At 36.0% G+C, this 24,128-nt stretch overlaps 4 protein-coding genes and 1 long non-coding RNA gene across 11 annotated transcripts; 2 read left to right on the forward strand and 3 right to left on the reverse strand.

Annotated features, from left to right (window-relative positions):
* Positions 1–2,903: 2,903 nt before the first annotated feature.
* LOC111300129 (NEP1-interacting protein 1-like) lies at positions 2,904–5,078 on the reverse strand. 2 transcript variants are annotated; one of them, XM_089748048.1, is made up of 6 exons: positions 4,887–5,078; positions 4,589–4,799; positions 3,880–4,058; positions 3,593–3,676; positions 3,331–3,498; positions 2,904–3,231 (listed from the first exon to the last, which is right to left on the reverse strand). In XM_089748048.1, the coding sequence occupies exons 2-6, from the start codon at positions 4,731–4,733 to the stop codon at positions 3,109–3,111; spliced, it is 699 nt and encodes a 232-aa protein (XP_089604174.1). In that variant the 5' UTR covers positions 4,734–4,799; positions 4,887–5,078; the 3' UTR covers positions 2,904–3,108. The 2 variants fall into 2 exon arrangements, with proteins under 2 accessions (XP_089604174.1, XP_022751506.2); XM_022895771.2 differs by lacking the exon at positions 4,887–5,078 and having other exon boundaries at positions 4,589–4,864.
* Positions 5,079–5,352: 274 nt separating this feature from the next.
* Positions 5,353–7,135, forward strand: LOC111300132 (uncharacterized). Of its 2 annotated transcripts, XR_002691405.2 has the most exons (3): positions 5,353–5,875; positions 6,436–6,540; positions 6,852–7,135. It is a non-coding gene; the product is annotated as an uncharacterized LOC111300132 (long non-coding RNA). The 2 variants fall into 2 exon arrangements; XR_016330109.1 differs by having other exon boundaries at positions 5,353–6,540.
* A 69-nt stretch (positions 7,136–7,204) lies between these two features.
* On the reverse strand, positions 7,205–9,955 carry LOC111300128 (putative prolyl 4-hydroxylase 10). 2 transcript variants are annotated; one of them, XM_022895770.2, is made up of 8 exons: positions 9,554–9,955; positions 9,373–9,466; positions 9,102–9,199; positions 8,909–9,006; positions 8,594–8,723; positions 8,304–8,491; positions 7,979–8,068; positions 7,205–7,551 (listed from the first exon to the last, which is right to left on the reverse strand). In XM_022895770.2, exons 1-7 carry the CDS (start codon positions 9,748–9,750, stop codon positions 7,995–7,997), a joined length of 879 nt encoding a protein of 292 aa, XP_022751505.1. In that variant the 5' UTR covers positions 9,751–9,955; the 3' UTR covers positions 7,205–7,551; positions 7,979–7,994. The 2 variants fall into 2 exon arrangements, with proteins under 2 accessions (XP_022751505.1, XP_022751504.1); XM_022895769.2 differs by having other exon boundaries at positions 7,205–7,558; positions 9,554–9,951.
* Positions 9,956–10,796: 841 nt separating this feature from the next.
* Positions 10,797–12,497, reverse strand: LOC111300130 (uncharacterized). The gene is made up of 3 exons (XM_022895772.2): positions 12,175–12,497; positions 11,568–11,701; positions 10,797–11,209 (listed from the first exon to the last, which is right to left on the reverse strand). The coding sequence occupies exons 1-3, from the start codon at positions 12,412–12,414 to the stop codon at positions 11,065–11,067; spliced, it is 519 nt and encodes a 172-aa protein (XP_022751507.1). The 5' UTR covers positions 12,415–12,497; the 3' UTR covers positions 10,797–11,064.
* Positions 12,498–15,089: 2,592 nt separating this feature from the next.
* Positions 15,090–23,732, forward strand: LOC111300133 (DNA-directed RNA polymerase II subunit RPB1). Of its 4 annotated transcripts, none has more exons than XR_016330110.1 (16): positions 15,090–15,391; positions 15,648–15,911; positions 16,455–16,754; positions 16,858–17,016; positions 17,130–17,291; positions 17,394–17,614; positions 17,691–17,832; positions 17,913–18,248; positions 18,356–18,642; positions 18,996–19,254; positions 19,334–22,440; positions 22,611–22,682; positions 22,870–22,923; positions 22,996–23,165; positions 23,329–23,359; positions 23,435–23,732. XR_016330110.1 is itself a non-coding variant. In XM_089748050.1 (15 exons), exons 1-14 carry the CDS (start codon positions 15,308–15,310, stop codon positions 23,126–23,128), a joined length of 5,580 nt encoding a protein of 1,859 aa, XP_089604176.1. In that variant the 5' UTR covers positions 15,090–15,307; the 3' UTR covers positions 23,129–23,165; positions 23,435–23,732. The 4 variants fall into 4 exon arrangements, 2 of the variants coding, with proteins under 2 accessions (XP_089604176.1, XP_022751509.1); XR_002691406.2 differs by having other exon boundaries at positions 23,445–23,732; XM_089748050.1 differs by lacking the exon at positions 23,329–23,359.
* The last annotated feature ends 396 nt before the right edge of the window (positions 23,733–24,128 follow it).

Genomic DNA, 24,128 nt, shown 5'->3' on the forward strand with positions numbered 1-24,128 from the left:
CTGAACTGAAATAGTGGAATGAGCAAATTGAAAAGGAAATAGAAACACAGTAGATTTCTTTTCTTTTTCATCATTCTTTTTTTTATTGAACTTGAGAAAATAATGTTCATATAGCTTTCCTGAACTTTGACTCTGCTAAATATTGCCCCAAGATTGAAGGCACAATCTTTAAATGAATTCGTTAGGAAATGAATCATGTGAAACTCATCACATGGTTGCAGGGAAAATAGTTGTTTTTGGCCGAAGTTGAAATTCAAGAAGCATCCACTCCATAAATCTTGTTATTTATGCAATTATTATTATGAGAAGAAATATCAGATTCTGATATTTGATGGAGGAATGTCACCTCTGCTATATTGTTAAACCACCAAAGAAACATTTAATGAATGAAACTTCATGTCAGATTAAAAATCTTAAACAGGAAAAGGGTTATCTACCAGATTTAAACTTTCATTTGGGGTAGACCCAGATGTACTTTCTTTCAATGATGCATCCTTTCCAAAGCACAATTTCGCAACTAGTACAGTCTTTGCTAGAACGCATTTGCCTATAGCCAATGGCTCCATTTCTAAATTTACATCAAGATTTTAATGTGGTAGCTGGCTGGCGGATAAACTCCTGACCTGTTTTGCCCCTGGACCATTAACCCTGTTCGTTGGTCCAAACCGTTAGCCTCGTTGGAGGCCATTCTCATGTCAGACAATAATTATGCAAGTGGACATTTTGATGATCAAATTACCCTCGTTATCTCCTTTGAAGTCTGGACTCATTTCTTCTCTTTCTTTGTTTTCCCGTTTTCATGGTGGGTTGAAGGCGCTGCCTTGTATCTCTCTCTCTCCTTCTATGTCATTGTTGATTTGCATCAGATTTTTGCATTGTGGTATAGGGGTGACTTTCTTGGTGTTTTTTCATTTCAATTATATTCCTTGTAAATCGCTTTAGGCTTTGTTCCATGGGCTTTTAAATTCTCTAGATTCGATCGTAATTATGATCAAGCTTCTTTCTTTGGCTATGCTTTGATTTTTGGTTATTTGAAAGGGAAAAAGTTTATGGCTTTATACGAACCGAAAGCTGTGTAGCATCGTTTTTTCATTCTTCAATTTTTTAACTTGATTTGGGTTCTGTTGTTGCAAGTAATGAGTGATCAAATTCTAAATTTTTTTTTTTTTTTTGTTGAGAGAAAAAGAAAAACATAATTACTTGAAAGAGAAAGACATGAATGAGAAAGGGAGAGCAAATTTGTTTGCAACTACTTGGGACAATGTTAGAAGTGACTCAGCAGAGTATGACAGTTTGACTAAAGCGGTTAATAGTCCAGAGGGAACATTTATTTTGAAACTAGAGAGGGTTTGTGTTTGAAGAGAAGGGTTTTTGAAATTTACACGCCGGATGGCTTGCTGGATGGCCACAAGTTAATAAGTTCTTTTTGTTTAGTGGCTGGAATTTACACTCTGCAATTTAGTGCTCCGGCCATACTTGGTTATAGACTTAATATATCGTTTTAGCCATCTATTTTTCAGTTGTTTATCAAGTTTTCCAGACCTTCAGTTATACTAGTGTTACATTATTGATTTTTCGTTATTGAATTCGTTACCACAAAACAATCAAATCCATGTTTTGATGTCGATATATAGGGCTTATATATGATATGGCGAGGGGACTCATTGCAGTGAGGAAGAACCAGGCAGTATTGCCTGAGCAAGATGTGATGTTGTCTCCATAGTTTAGTCTCTTGCTGAAGTATGCCCTTACGATGGTTGGAAAAGAGAATTAAACTCTGATAAATATTAAACATCCAATCCAAAATCAATCGGTGAGAAAATTTTAACTTAAATATAAAATTGTAAAAATTATAATATTTAACAAATGTAACATAACATCATTTTAATAATAAAATCTGAAATACTGTAATAATATTGTAAAAAAAAAAAGTGATCTCTTGACATCGGTTGTTATGCAAGGACATTGCAGGGTAGATTTTTAGTGGAAATAGAATCTTACGGTGCTCCACGAGGCAAATATGCTGTAACTGATGGCTGAGGATTCCCTGTTCTTTTTCTGCTGGAGAGGAGTGACGTGACCAAGGAACTTGTTTCGAAACTTTGTTGGCTTGAATTTACATAATCCTACATTAACATTTTTTTCTAAGTTCACCTGCTGTTTGGTCAAGTTGGGAACGTGTCCTGTTTTGTTTGTGCGTATTTGACAAGATAATACCCACCGCCCAGGTCCTGGAAGTCAGAGAAGATTAAATTTAGACACCTTCCGCCGGGCACGTAATTCAAAATACTACTGTTCTAACATGTTTCACTTTCCGCTCTAATCTCTATCAAGCAAGAGCCCAAGACTTAAAACATCTGACCAACTCCTCCCTCAGCCTCCACACAGATATTTATTGCAAGACTTTACAATGCTTACCCCAGCAGTTTCATGAATGAGACTGACAATGAGCTCTGAAAAATATTTTCAGAATAACTATGTCATCTAGCCTTGTATGATTGATATCTGATCAAGTCGTACCCAATTAGATCAATTCCCACACTGTCGGTGTTCCTCTGATGAACTTGTAATAACAACAAAACACTATAATCCTTGCTATGATTGTTTTCTAAACTGGCAAGACTCAAAAATATTGCCTATGACTGTCACCTATAAACAGAAGCAGCAATCAGCAGATAATAAATACATTTGGATCTGGCTTCTGAACCATATCGTTTGCCTTGAATCTATTAAAAGCTTTTCTATATCCAGAATTAATACAATCAGAAAACTGGAGGTCTCAATCCAGGATGAAACCTCTTGAGAACTGAAATAACAATACCCTGATCATATGCATGCACTACCACTCTGCTTACAATACTCATTTACATAAAGAACAACAGTCAACGGATCAAGATAAGCAATTAGAAGTTTCAAAACTGTAAATCAAAACCTTTATACAAAGGGCTAATCGAGTACAATGTTCAATCCCGCGACATGATCTACATAGACTACTCAGAAAGACAAGAGTAGGCAAGCATTTGATGAACAAATATACAAGCCCCGCAAGTAAGAACAGTATAAATAAAATATAAATAACTCCTAATCCTATTATTTACAAAACTAAGATTACAGATCCCTTCTGCACAATGGACAAGAACCATGACCAAGAAGCCACTTATCTATGCAAGGCAGGTGGAACATGTGATGGCACTGCGGCAAGCTCCGAATTGTTTCTCCAAGCTGAAAGTCCTGCATAAAGTGAACTTCAAGCGTCAATCTAACAAGCTTCTTATGCAACTAGATTTTACTTCAAATGGAGGGAAAATAGAAAATATGGTATGGTAAGACCTGAAGGCAAACTGAACAGGAAACTTTCTCCCCAGAAGCATCTACATTGTTATTGTTTGTGATTATGATCTTTGGGATTTTTTCTACCAAATCTCCAGCCAATCCTTTAGCACCACCAGTGTCAAAGATGTTCTGGACCTCCTCAAAAGCAGTTTCAGCAGCTCCCATCTGGTAAAAGAAACTGAAACTATAAGCAAATTGCCATCAAATGGAACCATCACTTTCTAGCAAAGAACTACTATCATTTCGCAAAGCATATTACCTGACTTTGGACTGCACTCAGCATGGCAGGACCAATTCGTTCACGAACAAGCCTCCCACTTAGAAGGCTTGCAATAACATCAATCTGCACAACTTGCAGGAAAATGAATTAGATTGCCTACGAGGATTACTATAACTCAAAGTGAAGGTTGAAAATTGTGAATATTGTATCACAAACTCATCAATTTTAGAACAATCAAGCGTTTTTTTATATGCCTTTTTCCATTAAATTAGAAACTAGCAGCAACCAAACCTGTAAAACGAGGGGAAATAAACAAAACAGCTTACCAAGTAAAGCAAACATCTGATCCCAGATTCGTCAGATTGCCAAAGGACAAGAGAAGATTCAAAGACTTCGATTGAGAAAACCGCTCCAGATATAGCCCCAACTGCAGCCCCTCGAACGAACCCACTCTCCGTCTCTTGTCCTATCAAAGCCCCCGTCATGGCCCCTAAGAAGGTGCCCACTGCAGGCAAAAATGTCGATCTCTTCAGTAAAATTTGAGTATAAAAAAGATAACCCTAGGCATTAAAGTGTTTTACAAGTTAAATTCTAAGAAACCAAACAACAAGTCATTAATTCTATGAGTATTTTGGAAATAAATATAAGGCAAAATTAAAGCCAAACTGCTTTGTCTGCAAACAAAACATTTTCATATTATTGCAATCAAACAAAATTAAGACAACAACATAATTATATTTATCTTTTATCCGTATAATACTTCTGGACAAATGATGATTATTACTGATATTAATATAAAAAATGTAAAATTTCAACAAAAAATGGAACATGTCTTATGAGTTATTAACAGGAGAGAAAGCAAAAAAAAAAAATGCCAAATTCAATTTATTGTCAAACCAACATCTAGGGCTATGAATTGATCAAGAATTAAATTGCTTCCAATGAAAAAAAAGTTGTAAATTTGATCAGCAACGAGAAATCCAAAAGCTTTGAAGAAACAATGAAGCAGAAAAGAGAAGAGAGAAAGAAACCAACCTAATGCAAAGAAGAAGGTTAGGATCGCAGACAAAATGTTCCCAATGATGGCAGAGACGGCGAAATTGCAAAAATCTTTAACCTTTTCAATTAAATCCCCAAACAAAGAAAATGGAGACATAGAAAAACGAGCGTAATAATCCATTCTCTTTCCCTTCTTGGGTTTTGGTATTTGTTCGAACGAGAATTGAAATGAAAAGGTTTTGGTGATCTACAAAGTGCAGGGTTTAAGAATTACTAAGAAGCTTTTATATTTAAAGGAAAATGCAAAAAACAAGAGAGAAGAGAAAGGGTATACCTGGTGCTTAAGGGATGAAAAAAGAGCAAATCAATCAACGCGGTTACAGCTTCAAACTTCAATCTCTTGATGCGACCCTCTTTCTCTCTCTAGCTCTTTTCTTGGAAACATGAAAATTTCTACCCTGTAGATGAAAGAAAATCACTCTCTCTCCCTGTTTTAACTTAACAATATACCAAAAAAATTAATAAATTAATTAAATGGTAATAATGTTCGTTGTCAAAAGACACGAGACGAGAGAGGTACGGATAAGAAACTTCTTTTTTGGTGGACTAATAGAGGAAGGAAGGATCCACGATGGATCACTCATTTTCTTTTCTATAAAAGAGAGAATTTTACTCGATCTTTATTTTTGGCTCAAGTGATTGGCGACATCCGACAAAGTGGTTCAACCTTTGAACTGACCCTTTGGTTGGTTTTTATCTGTTTTATTTTGTGTTTTGGAAGCTTATTGAAAATCATACGTAACAGATTGGAACCTTTGAAACCACTACTACTTGCTCTTCAGACACGGATCCGTTCACAATTCAAGTAACCAAATCTCTGTCCGGATTAGTAAATTTTCCTCTGGTTTTTTCCTTTTTTTTCTTGGTCATTATTTTTTCTCCCATCGATCTACTTGGTCTGCTGATAATTCCCAACTAAACCAGCCTCTTAGGGCGTAAATCTCTTTTTGGTCTTTAACACGTTTTGCACTGAATTGTCAGAGTGTCAACATAATTTTCCATCCTTCACCATTTTTTTCCTTATGCACAATTATTATTTTCTTTGACCTTTTTTTTTTCTTTTGCATGTGGGTATAAAAATATTTGGAGCGTTGAATTATTTACATCCTTCAAATTTTGAGTCAAAGCTTTTTTTTTCCTTCTGGAGTTTTGCCAATTCTTGATAGGATGGATAAAAAAGCAAAAAAGATAGGAATTTCCATAAATAAAGACTAAAGCGTTTGGACTTGGGAAGGGAGGCAGATGCTTCCTTGAATCTCCTTGGTGAGTGTTGATGATAGTAGCATTGTAGATTTCTTCCCTTTGTCAGCAGTATGTATAATAATTTCCAGGAAGGAAGCAAATCTGCTGGCCTACTTGCTCCATATGGTGTTGAAGATCAATCTTTTGCTGTCTTCTGTAATTTTACCCTTAGATGGGTTTGTAATGAATACTTGACTACTCTCTACCATTCACCATCTGAGTAAAAATAATCTCTTTTTTAGTGGAGAATTTATTGGGTTACATCCAATACCAGAAAGTCCTCGCAAATAGAAAACCAATCAAAAGAATATTTCATAACCTATTCTTGTTACTGAATCTTAATGAGTTTTCTAGCAGCGAGCAGTCATTTCATCCTTTTGCGTTAAATGCAAAGGCAATGATACCCCTAAAAACACGGAACTTTAGTTTCGAATCTTGCAATGACAACTAGACAATTGGCTACAAAAATTATGACTTCAAACTTGTTTTTCAAGAATTTGTTCGATCACATTTTTTCAATTATTTCAACTGATTTTGGATCTGTTTTTGCTTTTTTTTTTTTTTTTTCAACTTGATTTTAGCTACCGAAAATCCTTTCACCAGCATTTTGAAGACTCCGGAGAAGCCAGATGGTGTTGAATTCGGCAAATACTACAGTTTACCTGCTCTCAATGATCCACGGATCGGTCAGTTTTTTTTCTTTTTCTCTTTTACATTTTAAATTTCGTTTCTTTCGTTTCATTTGCTGAGAAATGACAGGAAAATAAAATAAGTGAAATGAATCTATGTTTTTAAGCTAATATGGAGGTTGTTGACGGATTATTCAAATTGGTCAACTTATTTTATTAAGTAGAAAACAGGGTAGATATCGAAGCTCTGTTTTCACTTTTGTTTCCTGTCTCGCGTTTTCTCTAAAATCAAACAAAGCCAGTTTATAGATTCTGTGTAGATTACGAATGAATAATTCATGGCTATATTGTCTTGTCTTCTTCATCAGTTCATCGGAACGCGTTGTCATCCCAATTGATGATTTCCCGCAAACAGACTCACCGGTAATCTACGTCACTCGGTTCAGTTGGGGGAGTCCACGTGAGTTTAGCGTACGATGATATCGTCAGCTATTATCGAAGGCCTTTAAGTCCGGTCAGCTTAGGTTGAACTCGAATTTAGATTTTATGCCTATGTTGGGTTTGGTCCAATCTGAAATTTTTTATTTTATTAGTTGTAAATAACATTTTTAATTTTAGAGTTAATTAAAACTACCAAAATATTAGAATTAAGTTAATTTTTTATTCTTGGCTAGGAAAAAAAAATTTTAACGGCCAAAGAAAAATTTTAAGGACTGTAATATGCCTAAATAATCTCGTGTTTCTCATTTATCATCAGCTCATCTTTGGTGGGCATTACACTTTGGCATGCCGGCCAAAATTCTGACCTTTATTCTACTAGTGGCAGTAACATGATATAAAGGCTTTTTACTGAGGTAAAAATGAAAAAAAAATTTGAAAAGATAAAAGGAAAAAACAAGGAAATAAACAAGTTGGGGCATGAGTCCAAGTCAGCAGAAGAAAGCACTACATGAAAAATGATAGAAGGGGCCAAGCTGTGCAGCATGCATGAGGCACAATAGCTGTAGTTGTAGAGCTCTCATTTTAAATTTCCATAGTACAAGTAATAATATGGAATCCGAGTCAATCCTGTCAACTAAGAAAATGTAAAATGTAAGATAATGTATGAGATCATTTGCAGGAAAGGCTAGTTTGAATACTCTAAAGAAAGCTATTTCAAGAACAACGGAGAAAATGTTGAGGGATTTGAGGTTTTTCTGTACCCTTTATCTTAAAAAGAAGAAAGAATTAAAATCATTAAAAGTGGAGAATACGCAGCTGTCAGGAATCTGTTGCAAATAGCGATGAGGCCATCAAAAATATCTTGATTAACCATTTCCCTCAACCTTTAGTTTATGCTAAGGCCTACTTAATATATGGTATATTTTAATAATCATTATTATTTTAAGGGTTCTAGATACAGAAGAAGAGGAACTTACATGTCAAATGGTTGACAGCAACAATATAGCTATATCAATGATTCTGATAACTATCAATACTGGATAGAAAAAGTTACCTTTTATAAAGGCTGTTTAAACCTTGTACTCATTGACACGCATCCATTTTGTAGATGACCACTTATTTCCTCTAATCACAGGGCAGCCACCTGGATAATTACAAATAGTAAATTAATAGATGAACCTAGTAAAGGAATGAAGAGAAGGTAGGGGTGGGGGGGGGGGGGGGGGAAGAAGGAAGTAGATATTAACTTATGATAAATTAAGAAATGCAGCAAGACATGCAAGGGACATGACGCTCAAAAATGAGAGTCTTCCTGCGCGATATAACTGAAATTCGAATCACACCCCTCAGCAACTAGTTAATTAGTAACTAGAACTAACCATGCAGACTTGAAGGATCTAGACTAGCATCAGGCTTCATGCTCCAGAAAAGTAATGCATCACCCATCTTTGGTTTGACAGAAAGTCCCCCTTTTCCGCATTCAGATAATTCGTTCCACCAGGGAACAGCACTAATGTTCCCCTTCGCTGCAGGAAACACTGTCTCTCCCCCTTCTTCAACATCTGAACTGTAAAATGGTAAAAAAAAGAAAGTACAGATAGAACAAATGTGAACCTTCACATAATGCACTAGAATGAAAAACAGAGTGAAAGTTTGCCATGTCACTTACAGGTACATTAGCACTGTAGCTATGCGTTGGCCCCCATTCTTAGTATTGAACTCATCCATGAAGTAGTCATAATGGGGCTCATATTTTTGGCCCACTTCATAGTGGAGAATTTGAAGTCCTTCCCCGTGCTCTGCATATTATTGTGTTGACGTGAGTAACTTTATAACCGCAAGTAGCATTAGAAAAAAGCTGACCTAAAGCAGACTTTAAGGAAGAATACATGCTAATGTGGAAGAAAGAAGTACATAGTGAACGCGAAAGTAATGAAAGATAATTAACTGATGAACTGGGATTGATCAAGATACTAGAACATACCTACTGGTATGAAGCTAAAATCTGCAATCCTTTTCTCAATGTTCCTAATAATCTTATCACGTCCTCTAGCCAGAAATGTTCCAGAACTTGTACGTACCCTGTATGTAAACATCCAGGGTTTTCCCTATAATCAAAGAGTAAACAAAAATACAAAGGAAAACTTGTAAAATAAGAACTCTTAAGAATTACAAACCTGCTATCCTTAGTCTTGCCAGTTTCACTATCAACAACGGTTGACTTTTCCATATGAGGCTTGGCAAGATCAATTAGGTAATTACATTCCTCCTTGGACTGCCAAAAACATCAAATAAGAACATTGATCAGGTCCAAAATCCTTCTAACTGAAAAATTAGAAAAAAATTGCTTATTTAACTAATAATTTCAATTGCAATAGCGTTTCAGTTAGAATTTAAAACAAAATAGGCAACACTTTCGGCTAAAAAGAGGAAAAATGAAAAACTGACCAAGAAATTATGATAGATAAAAGCTCTAGGCTCCCAGGAGATGACTTCAACCCAGTGCTCTCCTCTCCCTTCATCATCATCACCATGATCACTTCTGCCAATTCCAAAAACGCCCCCAAAACAAGCAGAGTTATTACCAGATCGCCATCCAACTCAACCAAAAACTTCAAAACAAACTCACCTCTGGACGATGTTATGCACAATCGAGCTCAAATCGTTGGGCTTATGCGAATTTCCGGAGTTACTGCTAGGAATTGAAAGGATTCCGAGAGCCAAAAGAATCAAAATCAGGAAGGTGAACATGATCAGCATAGTAAGAAACATGGTTGACGACGACGATTTCCGAGCCGGAAGGCGCGAATACCTCGGCTTCACCATTGCTTCTGAAACTCGGGAGATCGAGATCTGGAACTTACTCGACTCGTTGTTTGACAAGAGACCCAGTCACAAGAAAGCGCCCTCTTTGTCTTCGTTTTAGAAGTCCTTCGTTCGTGTCTGTCTGCCTTGAGGTTTCTATGGATTTTATGGAAGCCAAAGTCTTCTGAAAATGTTGTTACCAGTTCTTCAATCGATTTTGGATATTTCTCGTTTTTTTTTTCACTTTTCTCCTTACACTTTTTCTTATTTATGAATATTTCCACTATATTTTTACTTATTAGCGCCAAGGTTTTTTATTTTAAAAAGAAATAGCTTCGAGGATTATTTATTTATGTAATTTATTGATAACGTAGAAGTGGTGCTAAAACATGACAATAATATTAGAAAGTACTTAGAACAAAGTTGTCAACCCCTCCGCACCTTATACCAAGTCGATCCCAGAATATTTCTACTATACTTTTGGCTGCTGATGCCTTTGGCAATTAACAAAATTTGTTAAGAACTCATCATTGTGAGAGACTGAGCCTTTTCATTATTAGCACTATTGATTTATCAGGAACTTTTACTATCTGTCCAAAATTTTGAGGCACTTGAAAATAATCAAAAGTTCAAAACCATGGGAGTTTATACTTCTTTAAATGATTTGATCCTATATGCAAAGATTCTTGGGAGGAACTTGGTAGTTGCGGCATATTATCAGCTAACCAAAAAAAATAGACTTTACAGGGGATCATATTAGTATGTTACTCGCTGGCAGCTGCTAGATCTTTTGCATATATCTTTTTCGGAAGTAAGGCCAACTAGTTGAGATTTTGCACTGGAAAAATTGAAAAGTTGGAGAAAAAAGAATAAAGCCTTCTTTGGAAGGCTTAAGTGGAAAGGACATCCACTTAATGATGTTATTTTCCTTCACACCCTACCAAATATTTCAGTAATTTGATGCAGGTCTTTCGTGCTTTAACAAAATTCACCTTCACGTTTTGCTTTTATAATCCTGAATTTGACCATGGTTTACGAACCATCACAGATTGTCATTGATGATAAAGTGAGCAAAAAAGAAGTGGTTTACCAGAAAAACAGAAACAACAATTATAACACTTTGAAGTATAAGATACCTGCGACAGTGCTTGCTTTTACAAGGGGGTCTTCTCAGAACAGAATGAAGAAATACCAATCATACTAATTTGCAGGCACACTTAAATAAATGAACAGAGCTTCCAATGACACAGATAAATCACTGCATAGCAATTATCTGTCCTGATATCAGGTAATTCAATCAATCGAAAGTTGAAAAAACTTCCCAATCCCAATGGCCTAAAAGACACCAAGTGATGTAGGATATAAAGGAGTAGGTTTATAATTGAAAAATTTTGGAGTATAAGTGGATGCTCGTCGCTTTGGATTATCCATGGACTCGAAAGCTGGTTGGTTTAAGTATGCATATTTGCTCTTTGTCCACCTGCTCATGTTAGTTGAAAGAAGATATTAGAGTTCAATTAAAATGTTCTAGTATGACTTTCAAGGAATAAAAGCATTTTATCAGTTGTCTTAAACTAATAGCTACGACACCAGAAGATGAGCGAGCACTAGCAAATCCCATGTCCATGCCCTGTTATATTATCAGTTATCTGCCATATTTCACGGATAAAATGCAGTTATTTCCATCTTTTGACTTCAGAAAACTGCTATAATATTAAGCCTGCACATTGTCATAGCTAAATTGAATCAGGGAAATCTACTTTCAATATGTTTTCCCGTATATGTTTATTCTCATTGTGATTAGAGTAGCCAAAGTCTTGAAAAGAAATTTTACTAACCAGTCCTTTATTCCCACACGAATTTCTTTGTTCTTTTCATCGCCTTTGCTAGTATTGGTTGGGGCCGTAATCTTCTCCTTAGCATTATTACGTTCATCGCTCAGTGACTCTTCAAAACACTTGTAATCTTCCTCCTACACAGTATCGATCCTAAACAAGTTAACCAAGTGGACGAAGTGACTCAAATGTTTAAGCATGCTAAAGACTTTATTAAGACTAACTCCGGGCCATCTAATGTCAGACACAAAATCAGCTAGAAATAGCTTCTTATCCTTTGCAATTTTCTTTGATTAGGTGAATTCCGGATGCAAGCAATAATAATTCTCCGGACAACTTTGTCTAAAAGTAGATTCCCAGGAAACTTTAATCCTATCCTTGGTACCCACATTACCAGAAGAAGCAGAGAATAGGAATGAAACAGGACAAAGATGTTCTATCCCCGGGTTGTTAATTAGGTGACTACGTAAAATATTTCTTCCGATCAATGCTCAACATGGACGACTTTGACTGTTAAATAATCGGCTAATCAACACAAATCAGTGAAGCTAATAACAGTTTTCTGTGAGAACCCATCTCATAAAGCAAGATGAGTATCATATAACCTTACCGACAGATTGCGGGCCCTGATGCGTGCTGCAGCCTTGATGGCAGCCAGGAGGTGATCCTCTTCCTCAATGCGCTTCTGCCTCCAGAACTTGGCAATCTCTCGGTTTGTTACACTCACTGCAGTAGTCCTCCTTGCCCAGATTCTTGGAACTGGTGGCGGAGGAGGTGGAGGTGGGGAGGTTGCCTGTTTAGACTTACCAATGACACTGTCCGTTTCCACCTTCATTTGATTCATATTCATAAAACTTTTTGGTTGAATATGCTAGTTAGCTTTGTCTCAAGTCCAAGTTTGAGATGATCAGATGAAATAACAAAATAATAGGGGACACAAATATTTAATACATGAAAAGCCACTTCCATAACCAATCTCCCGACCTACTAATCCAACCTAACTTTCAATTGCAAGTGATATATTGGTTTCTTAGGTGCTCTATGGTTTTGAATTTTGGAAGGTCTTAGCTGGTTTCTCACCAGCACGCAAGGTTATACATGTGAAGGAATAAAGGCAACTAAAAGTTTTGACCGGTAGATGCAATTTCAAGCAATAAGAATTTACAAGCGAAGACGAGTAAGTAAGATATGGATAATCCATACTCCAGATTGAAAGATAGTGCGATAGAAAAAGTTAGGCAGAAAAAGAAAATCTGGAAATGTTTTAAATCAATATTTCTACAGTCAAACACATACCTACCACTGACCCCAACTCAAAATCAAGTAGTATTAAAGCGCCTAACAGTCCAGAGCAATCCAATCCAGAAAATTGTTTGGGTTAACCCTTTATATTTAATAAGTAACAGACGAATGAGAATAATCGTTAACAGTGGACTTTCCCTGCAACTTAAACCACGGAATTGACTGATGCAGCAGGGTAAATTGCAGAAAAGAATTTAAGAGTCATTAGCGACCAGTGTTTACTATTCCAATGATACCAGGTTCAGTAAAAAAATTTAACAGTGAAAACCAAAACCAGCAATTGCCCGATCTGGGATCAATTAGACCTGCTAACAGTTGAGTCTAATTGATTCTAAATTTGAAGTTATAACTTGGCAACCCACCTGTGCAAAAGAGTAAGCATTGCAAATTTGTAACAGTTGGTTGAATAAGGTTTGAACTAATACTTCATTCTTTTTTTTTTCATGGATTATGTTCATTTTATTAAAAAAAAAAAAGAATGTATAAAAAAAATAACAATAATACATTAGGAAAATAGTAACAAATAGTAAAAACATAAAAAAGTGATAAATTATAAACATAGTAACATATAAAAAAATGGTAAAAAATAAGAAAAAAATGAAACCTTAGTACAAAAGGTACTAGACATTAAAAAATATAATATATAAGAAAAAAAAAAACAAATAAGAAAATTAGTTATATATAAAATAGTGGTAACCTATAAGAAAAAATGATAATTCGTAACAAAACATAATCACATATTAAAAAAATGATAATTTATAAGAAAAACTAGTAATATGAGAAAAAAATAATGTATAAGAAAAAATAGTAATATATAAAAAAGAAAAACATATAAGCAAAAATGGTAATTTCTAACAAAATGTAGTAGCACATAATTAAAAGTGATAAAACATAAAAAAATATAAGTAATAAAAATATAAAAAAAGAAATAATACGTAATAAATAATAGCACATAACAAAAAATAATAACATATAAAAACTGGTAATTCATAAAAAATAGTAACATATAACATATCAAAGTACTTTCTTTTTTTTTTATATTGATAATGTTATAAAGTATTTATTCAATATTATTTAGAATTTTTAATAAAAGTTAAAAAATATATATAAGTATCATGTTGTTGATCTTATTTTGTATTTTTATATTTTATCTCATGTCTTATAAACTATAAAAAAATTAAATTAGTATTTGATTTAAATTAGTTAAAAACAAATATCATTAGTAAGAGAAAATAAAATTTAAAGAAAATATCTGAAATAGAATAAAATTATATATTTTTTAATATTGACAATGAAAAAAATCCTACATTTTTTACTTGTAAAAAATGTTAAACTCAATTATATAGTTTTATTTTCATTTAAAAAATAACAATATTATATGTTTGTGTTTATTTGATATTTAAAATTTTAATATATTTAATATCATGAGTTTTTGTTATATTTGTGTTAATTTTTATTTAAACTTTTTATATATTTGATATTATAAGAAATATTTTAAATTATTTTATTAAAAGTCTGTTTTATATTTAGAAAATATTAAATTTGCATTAAATAAAAGTTTTAAATAAATATATTGCATAATAAATTTACCTCCATTTAAAAAAAATTCTAAATCCGCCCTATAACAAATAAAAAAATTATAACACATAGCAAAACAAGATAACATATAAAAAAATAATATAAAATAGTAACATATAAAAAATTGATAATCATAAATGTTAACACATAATAAAAAGTAATAACACATAAAAATATTATCACAAAAAATTATTCCACAAAATATGTATTAATAATGTCATATTATTGATTTATTTTTTTCAACAAAAGTTAGAGTTTATATTTTTAATCAATTTATTCGTACTTTTTTCTCCACTCTAAAACATTGGACTTTGAAAATTTTTTTATTTTATATTTGAATATAATTATTTTTATTTTTAAATAATTATATTAAATAAATAATTATTTATTTATTTATTACATCCGCGTAATGAGCGTGTATTAGACTAGTAAATTATTAAGAGATAAAAAGGGATTTGGGCTTAGGCCTCACTTCTCAAAGCCCAACCAATTGTTGGACAGTTGGAGGGCACTGCTTAACTTAAGCTTAACATGTTGCGCAATGCGCATCCCATTCACGATAGTCTCTGGAAAAGTCGGTCGCATAGCGTGTCTAGGGCTTCTCTAGTATGTCTATAAATAAGCCCTTAGGGCCTCTCTTTCGTTGTGTTTGCAGAGTTTCTCTGTGGAGAGCTTCTTGTTTCCTTGACAAATTTCTCTCTCTCTCAAATTAAACCGGGAAATTCCAAAAAGAAAGTCGGTAAACGAAAAAGAGCACAAAAGAACCAAAACAAAACTGGAAAAAAAATAATTTCGCAATTAAAATAAGCTGTAGTCTGAGTGAGAAATTAGGGTTAGGATTTTTTTGATCGAATCGGATCGCCATGGATTTGCGATTCCCTTACTCGCCTGCGGAGGTCGCCAAGGTCCGCATGGTCCAGTTTGGCATCCTCAGCCCCGACGAAATTGTAAATTTCAATTTCTCACCTCTATATTTTCTCATTTTTCTTTGCAAGTCTGTTTGGTTGCCTGGAAACCATGGGAAAAAGAAAAAGAAAAAAAAAAGACTTGGAAATGTAGAATTTGAACTGCCTACTACTATGCGGTTCTTTATTTAACTACAAAATGAAGTTGCTGCGACTTTTTTTTTTTTTACCCTTTTTCTCTCTTTGCTCGAGCTTGTTAATTGAGAAATTATGATTTTGATTTCCTTGGTTTTTCCAGCGGCAAATGTCGGTGGTGCAGATTGAGCATGGTGAAACGACGGAAAGGGGAAAACCTAAAGTGGGCGGTTTAAGTGACCCGCGGCTGGGCACAATTGATAGGAAAATGAAGTGTGAGACGTGTACGGCCAACATGGCAGAGTGTCCAGGGCATTTTGGGCACTTGGAGCTTGCCAAGCCTATGTTTCATATTGGGTTTATGAAAACTGTGCTCAGTATAATGAGATGTGTCTGCTTCAATTGCTCTAAAATTCTTGCTGATGAGGTACTACTATGATTGATTAGGTCATTTCTTTTTTGAATTTGAGCTAAAAGTAATTTTAGCAGGTTGACAACTTCTAATTGTTGGATACATGATATTAGCATTATTCTGGATTTGGATTATTAGTTGCCATCTGCTACAAAGAGCATAAATACTTCTGAAGGAGCGTGAGTAATTTGCACGCTGTTTGATATCAGAATTTGAACTTATAGAAATTTAGCGTGAAGCATATAAAAGGAAATACATGTTTTAATGGTTTATTTTATGAGTTGACAATATTGACTGTTGGGGTAGTGAGTGTCATTTGTTTTCAGAGTAATCTTTATTTTTTCCCTTTTTTAAACTACAATTGTTTTGGATTATGAGTACAGTTTCATTTAAAGGTGGATTTTAGCGTGTTTTCATATTTTTATTTTCTTATATTCCTGTGTTGGCTTTCTATGCATGTCCCCTTTGTGTTCATTATCGGGCTTACATTATACCACATTAGAGCAAATATACCTTTTCACATGATGCCATTCTCTAATTTAATTGTTGCTTTTCCAGGAAGACCATAAATTTAAGCAGGCATTGAAGATAAAGAATCCAAAGAACAGGCTGAAAAAGATCTTAGATGCATGCAAGAATAAAACTAAATGTGAGGGTGGTGATGAGATTGATGTCCAAGGTCAAGATACTGAGGAGCCAGTAAAAAAGAGTCGTGGTGGCTGTGGTGCTCAGCAGCCAAAGCTAAGTATTGATGGTATGAAGATGATTGCTGAGTATAAGGCCCAAAGGAAGAGGAACGATGATCAGGAACAACTTCCTGAACCTGTAGAAAGAAAACAGACTCTTACTGCTGAACGGGTAGCCATATGTGCATATATGTTGCTTGTATTATTATTATTATTATTATTCTTTGTTTAACCTTTTTTTGGATATTATATTCATCTTCTGTTGTGTTTTCTAGGTTCTTAGTGTCTTGAAGAGGATAAGTGATGAGGACTGCCAACTATTAGGCTTGAATCCTAAGTATGCTCGTCCGGATTGGATGATTCTTCAAGTACTTCCAATACCTCCACCTCCTGTGAGACCCTCTGTGATGATGGACACTTCCTCTCGGAGTGAGGCAAGTTTCTTTTATGTTGCTTTTTAACATTAAGATCTTTGAAGTTATATCCATATACATTAAGATTTTTATGTATTAGATCAAATCTGAATTCTCATGTTTGCTGAGTCCAGGATGACTTAACACATGCGTTGGCTATGATTATTCGGCACAATGAGAACTTGAGGAGACAGGAGAGAAATGGGTCACCTGCACATATAATATCCGAATTTGCACAGTTGTTGCAGTTTCATGTAGCAACATATTTTGACAATGAGTTACCTGGACTGCCCAGGGTATTGTGCTTACTTCTACATTTTTAAAGTCGTGTATTAATGAGATCTATTCATCCATATGACTGTATTGTTGAAGATAACATGTATCTATTTGTTGTGTAGGCTACACAGAGATCTGGGAGGCCTATTAAATCTATTTGTAGTAGGCTTAAGGCGAAAGAGGGCCGGATTAGGGGTAACTTGATGGGAAAAAGGGTTGACTTTTCAGCTCGAACAGTAATTACACCAGATCCAAATATCAACATTGATGAACTTGGAGTACCTTGGAGTATTGCTTTAAACCTCACATATCCAGAAACTGTTACTCCATATAACATTGAGAGGTAAATATCTTCTTAGATTTTTTAATTTTCTTTCACATTTGGCCAATTGTTAGGAGCAGAGCTATCTTTGAAACAGGTTGAAAGAGCTTGTGGAACATGGGCCCCATCCTCCACCAGGAAAGACCGGTGCTAAATATATCATAAGAGATGATGGACAAAGGCTTGATCTCCGTTACCTGAAGAAAAGTAGTGATCATCACCTAGAACTTGGTTATAAGGCATGCTTCTATCTCTGACAGGTCTGTTGGACATTGGTTTATGGTTCCTTGTGTTGTAACTGTCACCATTATGGCTGCAGGTGGAGCGGCATTTAAATGATGGAGATTTTGTCCTTTTTAATCGTCAACCTAGTCTCCATAAAATGTCAATCATGGGCCATAGAATCAAGATTATGCCATACTCAACGTTTCGTCTAAATTTATCTGTTACTTCTCCGTACAATGCTGATTTTGATGGTGATGAAATGAATATGCATGTTCCTCAATCGTTTGAGACAAGAGCAGAGGTGTTAGAGCTCATGATGGTGCCCAAGTGCATTGTGTCCCCTCAGTCAAATAGACCTGTTATGGGGATTGTCCAGGATACACTTTTAGGATGCCGTAAAATCACCAAGAGGGATACTTTCATAGAAAAGGTGATGGGGATATAACTACTTCATTTAATATGACTACTTAAATATTACACATTTCTTGTAGTTGTGACTTGTGATGTGAATCTAATTTATATGGGGGGTTTTTGCAGGACGTTTTCATGAATATATTAATGTGGTGGGAAGACTTTGATGGAAAGGTTCCGGCCCCTGCAGTTCTAAAGCCACGAGCGCTTTGGACAGGGAAGCAGGTTTTTAATCTTATCATACCAAAGCAGATAAATCTGCTGAGAGCTTCTGCCTGGCATTCAGAAACCGAGACTGGGTTTATCACCCCTGGGGATACTCAAGTTCGAATAGAAAAAGGGGAGTTGCTGTCTGGCACTCTTTGCAAGAAGACACTTGGAACATCTTCTGGAAGTCTTATACATGTCATTTGGTATGTGTTTATGCAAATTTTGTTGATCTTTTTATATTTTGGGATAGCTAATTCATTGCAGAAGTTTGATGAGCTCTAAATCTTACAAGTTTTGGGTATCAGATTTTCCTTTTTGAAATATTTTCTTTTCTAAGTGAAGCTGAATCCTTATTGTTGACTAAGATTGTGAAGAATTTACTCTTGAATTACTTTCCATTTGATTGGGTAATGGTTTGGTTTAAGCTTTTTTCAAAACTACCGTGCTTATTTACTTCTTGAGAAATATGGATTCTTACAACATGTGCGATTGGCTTTGTACTTCATCCCATTAATATTTTAAAATAATTGGTTTTGTTAATGTCTTTTTTTAACAGGGAAGAGGTTGGTCCTGATGCGGCCAGGAAATTTTTGGGACATACACAATGGCTTGTTAATTATTGGCTGCTGCAGAATGCCTTTAGTATTGGTATTGGAGATACAATTGCTGATGCAGCAACAATGGAGAAAATTAATGAAACTATTTCTACAGCCAAAGAGGATGTGAAAAAGCTCATTATTAAAGCCCAAAACAAGGATCTAGAGCCTGAACCAGGTAGAACTATGATGGAATCCTTTGAAAACAAAGTTAACCAGGTACCTGAAGTTAAATTGCTAAAGCTCTCTTTTATCCGGACATCTTTCTGTTGCATGCTAATATGGTTCATTTCTTCAGGTGTTGAATAAAGCTCGTGATGATGCAGGAAACAGTGCCCAGAAAAGTTTGTCAGAAAGCAACAACCTTAAGGCGATGGTCACTGCAGGATCCAAGGGAAGTTTCATTAACATATCCCAAATGACAGCTTGTGTCGGTCAGCAGAATGTTGAGGGAAAGCGAATCCCATTTGGGTTCATAGATCGTACATTGCCCCATTTTACCAAGGATGATTTTGGCCCCGAAAGTCGTGGTTTTGTAGAGAATTCATACCTGCGGGGGTTGACCCCACAAGAGTTCTTTTTCCATGCCATGGGTGGTAGAGAAGGTCTCATAGATACTGCTGTAAAGACTTCAGAGACTGGGTACATACAAAGGCGACTTGTGAAGGCTATGGAGGATATTATGGTTAAATATGATGGAACTGTTAGGAACTCATTGGGGGATGTTATTCAATTCCTCTATGGTGAAGATGGCATGGATTCTGTATGGATAGAATCTCAGAAGCTGGATTCTTTGAAGATGAAGAAATCAGAATTTGATAGGGTCTTCAGATATAAAATAGATGATGAGAACTGGAATCCAATTTCTTTTATGTTACCAGAACATATTGAAGATTTGAGAACTATCCAAGAATTGCGTGATGTGTTTGACGCTGAAGTTCAAAAGCTTGAAGCTGATAGATACCAACTTGGAACAGAGATTGCAGTCACGGGTGATAGTAATTGGCCTTTGCCTGTTAACTTGAAGAGGCTTATCTGGAATGCCCAGAAGACTTTTAAAGTTGATTTTAGAAGGGTGTCAGATTTGCACCCAGTGGAAATTGTAGATTCTGTTGATAAGCTCCAGGAAAGGTTAAAGGTTGTTCCAGGTACAGATCCTCTGAGTGTGGAAGCCCAAAAGAATGCAACCCTCTTCTTTAGTATTTTGCTTCGCAGTACTTTGGCCAGTAAAAGGGTGTTGCAGGAATATAGACTGACAAAAGAAGCATTTGAGTGGGTTATTGGTGAAATAGAGTCACGATTCTTGCAGTCTTTAGTAGCACCTGGTGAGATGATAGGTTGTGTTGCTGCTCAATCAATTGGTGAGCCTGCTACTCAAATGACTCTTAACACCTTCCATTATGCTGGTGTCAGTGCAAAGAATGTTACCCTTGGTGTCCCCAGGTTGAGGGAAATTATTAACGTAGCTAAGAAAATCAAAACACCTTCTCTTTCAGTCTACCTCTCTCCTGAAGCTAGTAAGACAAAGGAGAAGGCCAAGAATGTACAATGTGCTTTAGAATACACTACTCTTCGGAGTGTTACTCATGCTACTGAAGTATGGTATGATCCAGACCCAATGAGCACAATTATTGAGGAGGATATTGACTTTGTTAAGTCCTACTATGAAATGCCAGATGAAGAGGTTGCCCCAGAAAAAATCTCCCCTTGGCTGCTTCGCATAGAGTTGAATCGTGAGATGATGGTTGATAAGAAATTGAGTATGGCTGACATAGCTGAGAAGATCAACCTTGAATTTGATGATGATTTGACTTGCATATTTAACGATGACAATGCAGAGAAGCTGATCCTACGTATCCGCATCATGAATGATGAGGCTCCAAAGGGTGAATTGACTGATGAGTCTGCTGAAGATGATGTATTCCTGAAGAAGATTGAAAGCAACATGCTGTCAGAAATGGCCCTTCGTGGTATCCCTGACATCAACAAGGTGTTCATTAAACATGGTAAAGCAAGCAAGTTTGATGAGGCTGATGGATATAAGACTGGAGAAGAGTGGGTGCTGGATACAGAAGGTGTCAATCTTTTGGCTGTCATGTGCCATGAAGATGTTGATTCAAGGAGAACAACAAGCAATCACTTGATTGAAGTGATTGAAGTTCTTGGAATTGAAGCAGTTCGTCGGTCCTTGTTGGATGAATTGCGGGTTGTGATATCGTTTGATGGGTCTTACGTGAATTATCGGCATCTTGCTATTCTTTGTGATACAATGACCTATCGTGGCCACTTGATGGCCATCACCCGTCATGGCATCAACCGCAACGATACAGGGCCTATGATGAGGTGCTCATTTGAAGAAACTGTAGATATTCTCCTTGATGCTGCTGTTTATGCTGAGTCCGATTATTTGAGGGGTGTGACAGAGAATATAATATTGGGTCAGCTTGCACCAATTGGCACCGGAGACTGTGCGTTGTATCTCAATGATGAGATGTTGAAGAATGCCATTGAACTTCAGCTACCTAGTTACATGGAAGGTCTGGAATTTGGCATGACACCTGCTCGTTCTCCAGTGTCAGGAACTCCTTATCATGAAGGCATGATGTCTCCAAGTTACTTGCTGAGCCCGAATCTCCGTCTCTCACCCATTTCGGATGCTCAGTTCTCACCTTATGTTGGTGGGATGGCATTCTCTCCTGCGTCATCCCCTGGTTACAGCCCATCATCTCCAGGATACAGTCCTTCATCTCCTGGTTATAGTCCTACCTCTCCTGGTTACAGTCCTACATCTCCCGGGTATAGTCCCACCTCTCCTGGGTACAGCCCTACATCTCCTACTTACAGTCCTAGTTCACCAGGTTACAGTCCGACAAGTCCGGCATATTCTCCTACAAGTCCCTCTTATTCTCCAACCTCGCCTAGCTATAGCCCTACCTCTCCAAGCTACAGTCCTACATCTCCAAGTTACAGTCCCACTTCTCCAAGCTATAGTCCCACATCTCCCAGCTATAGTCCAACTTCACCTAGCTACAGCCCCAGTTCACCCGTTTATAGCCCAACTTCTCCAGCATATAGCCCAACTTCACCTGCATATAGCCCAACTTCTCCATCATACAGCCCAACATCCCCATCATACAGCCCGACATCTCCTTCCTACAGCCCAACCTCACCCTCCTATAGCCCCACATCTCCATCTTACAGTCCTACTTCACCAGCTTATAGCCCCACTTCTCCAGGGTACAGTCCAACTTCACCAAGTTATAGTCCAACATCACCGAGCTATAGCCCTACCTCTCCAAGTTACAATCCACAGTCAGCCAAGTACAGTCCATCTCTGGCATACTCACCAAGCAGTCCAAGGTTGTCTCCTTCCAGTCCTTACAGTCCCACATCACCAAATTATAGGTAAGCCATGGTAGACTAAATCACTTTCTTGTTTGTTGCTGTTGACTATCAGATGATGTTGTTAGTTTAGTTTATTCCCAATTTTCCTTGGTTTTAGTGAATTCATTTTCATTTTAAGTAATGCGCATGTAACTCTATTTTTGGTTTAATTTTTTTTTTCTGAGTTGCAGCCCAACATCACCATCATATTCACCGACTTCTCCATCTTATTCCCCTTCAAGTCCAACATACAGTCCTAGCAGGTAACTTTTCATTTTATTGTATGTAATTGAATAGGTTAATTTAGGAAGTTGTTGTCAGTGAGATGTGTCTTAAAGCTTCCGCTTATTGTATTTTCATACCGAAGCAAATGGTTATTATTGATTTCTGATACATTTTTGTTCTAAATGCCTTTCAATACCATTTTTTGTTTTCTTTCTCTGAAACCAGCCCATATAATACTGGAGTGAATCCAGACTACAGCCCAAGTTCGCCACAGTACAGGTAAGCAGACTTGAATGTTGAATTTAAAATTTGCTCTATTTTGTTTTTTTATGCGGCCAATGTTCTGTGCAGTCCAAGTGCTGGGTACTCCCCTAGTGCTCCCGGGTATTCACCATCATCAACTAGTCAGTACACTCCAAGCAACAAGGATGATCATGCGACCAAGGATGATAGAAACAGTAAAGATGACAGGAGTAAACATTGAGGCATGCTAATTTTGCAAAGCTTGAGAGGAAACCAAGGTTGATTTGATCTTTAACTCTAAAATTGTTGCAGTGTTTGAAATTGGTTCCATGTTACTTATTTCCATTAGGCTGCTCTTCAAATTTCCAAAGGCTTTTAAAAATTTTGGAAGGACACCTCTGAACCGTCATCTCTAACATAGCTTGGGTTTTTATGTGATAGGGAAATGACCGGAAGATCTTTGTTTTTTAATGTAATTTCTAAGTACATCATTTTCAGCATTTAATGATTTACTTGAATGATGGATGCATATCTGACTCGGTCTCAGTTTTCTCCAGTTTGCAGTTCCAGTGAGGGTGCTGGCCGGCTGGGTCTTCCAACATTCTGCGGGCGGAACGAGGCAAAATGCTTAGAGTTGGGATCTCTTTTTTTTACTTTCTTTGTAACATTTCTTGTAAAAAATTAAACTGTATAAATGGAGTTATCTCTTGAAAGATTCGTACTGTCCGTAAAGTTTATTAGACCACTTCATTGCTAAATCATTTTACGTTGGTCGCATGGAATGAATGAGAATCAGCCTGTTGAAAGACATTGAAAAGACAGGAAATTGATCTTTGCTTGAGCTTTTTTCTGGGTGTTTTTTTTTTTTTTTCGCCAATAGCTTTTTCTGGTTAAATGGGAGCAGGCTGCGTAACTAAGCAAGCCATTGTGTACAAGGAAAAGGAAGTGAAGTAGTGTGCATTTAACAAAGTAAAAAATTTTTGTTGATAAATTTGATAATGGAAATTTTCTCTAGTATTAGTTAAAAAAAAGTTGAGATGATAAATTTTTAAATTTTATGTTAAAAAAGTGTTTAATTTATTTATTTCTTTTATTTTGGGAAGGGAAAATAAAAAACATGTTTTTATTTTGATATTAACAATAATTGTCCTGTTATTATTTTAATTCTTAAATACTGAGAATATGAAGAAAATTTACGTCATCCATTTCATACTCTTTTAAAAGAGTGTTGGGGGCACAGA

This window comes from Durio zibethinus, chromosome 18 (assembly GCF_047325235.1).
Source record: "Durio zibethinus cultivar Kanyao isolate XHJ-2024 chromosome 18, ASM4732523v1, whole genome shotgun sequence".
Classification (NCBI taxonomy): domain Eukaryota; kingdom Viridiplantae; phylum Streptophyta; class Magnoliopsida; order Malvales; family Malvaceae; genus Durio; species Durio zibethinus.

Coding starts and splice junctions, on each gene's coding strand:
- LOC111300129 (XM_089748048.1), bottom strand. CDS start 4,733: ATGGATTATTACGCTCGTTTTTCTATGTCTCCATTTTCTTTGTTTGGG. Junction 4,059..4,588: donor AACCTTCTTCTTTGCATTAG/GTTGGTTTCTTT, acceptor TTTTGCCTGCAG/TGGGCACCTTCTTAGGGGCC. Junction 3,232..3,330: donor CCTGTTCAGTTTGCCTTCAG/GTCTTACCATAC, acceptor CACTTTATGCAG/GACTTTCAGCTTGGAGAAAC.
- LOC111300128 (XM_022895770.2), bottom strand. CDS start 9,750: ATGGTGAAGCCGAGGTATTCGCGCCTTCCGGCTCGGAAATCGTCGTCG. Junction 9,007..9,101: donor GGCAAGACTAAGGATAGCAG/GTTTGTAATTCT, acceptor GTTTACATACAG/GGTACGTACAAGTTCTGGAA. Junction 8,069..8,303: donor AGATCCTTCAAGTCTGCATG/GTTAGTTCTAGT, acceptor GTAATTATCCAG/GTGGCTGCCCTGTGATTAGA.
- LOC111300130 (XM_022895772.2), bottom strand. CDS start 12,414: ATGAATATGAATCAAATGAAGGTGGAAACGGACAGTGTCATTGGTAAG. Junction 11,702..12,174: donor TCAGGGCCCGCAATCTGTCG/GTAAGGTTATAT, acceptor GATACTGTGTAG/GAGGAAGATTACAAGTGTTT. Junction 11,210..11,567: donor CGTGTGGGAATAAAGGACTG/GTTAGTAAAATT, acceptor TAACATGAGCAG/GTGGACAAAGAGCAAATATG.
- LOC111300133 (XM_089748050.1), top strand. CDS start 15,308: ATGGATTTGCGATTCCCTTACTCGCCTGCGGAGGTCGCCAAGGTCCGC. Junction 16,755..16,857: donor AGACTCTTACTGCTGAACGG/GTAGCCATATGT, acceptor TGTGTTTTCTAG/GTTCTTAGTGTCTTGAAGAG. Junction 18,249..18,355: donor GGGATACTTTCATAGAAAAG/GTGATGGGGATA, acceptor GGGTTTTTGCAG/GACGTTTTCATGAATATATT.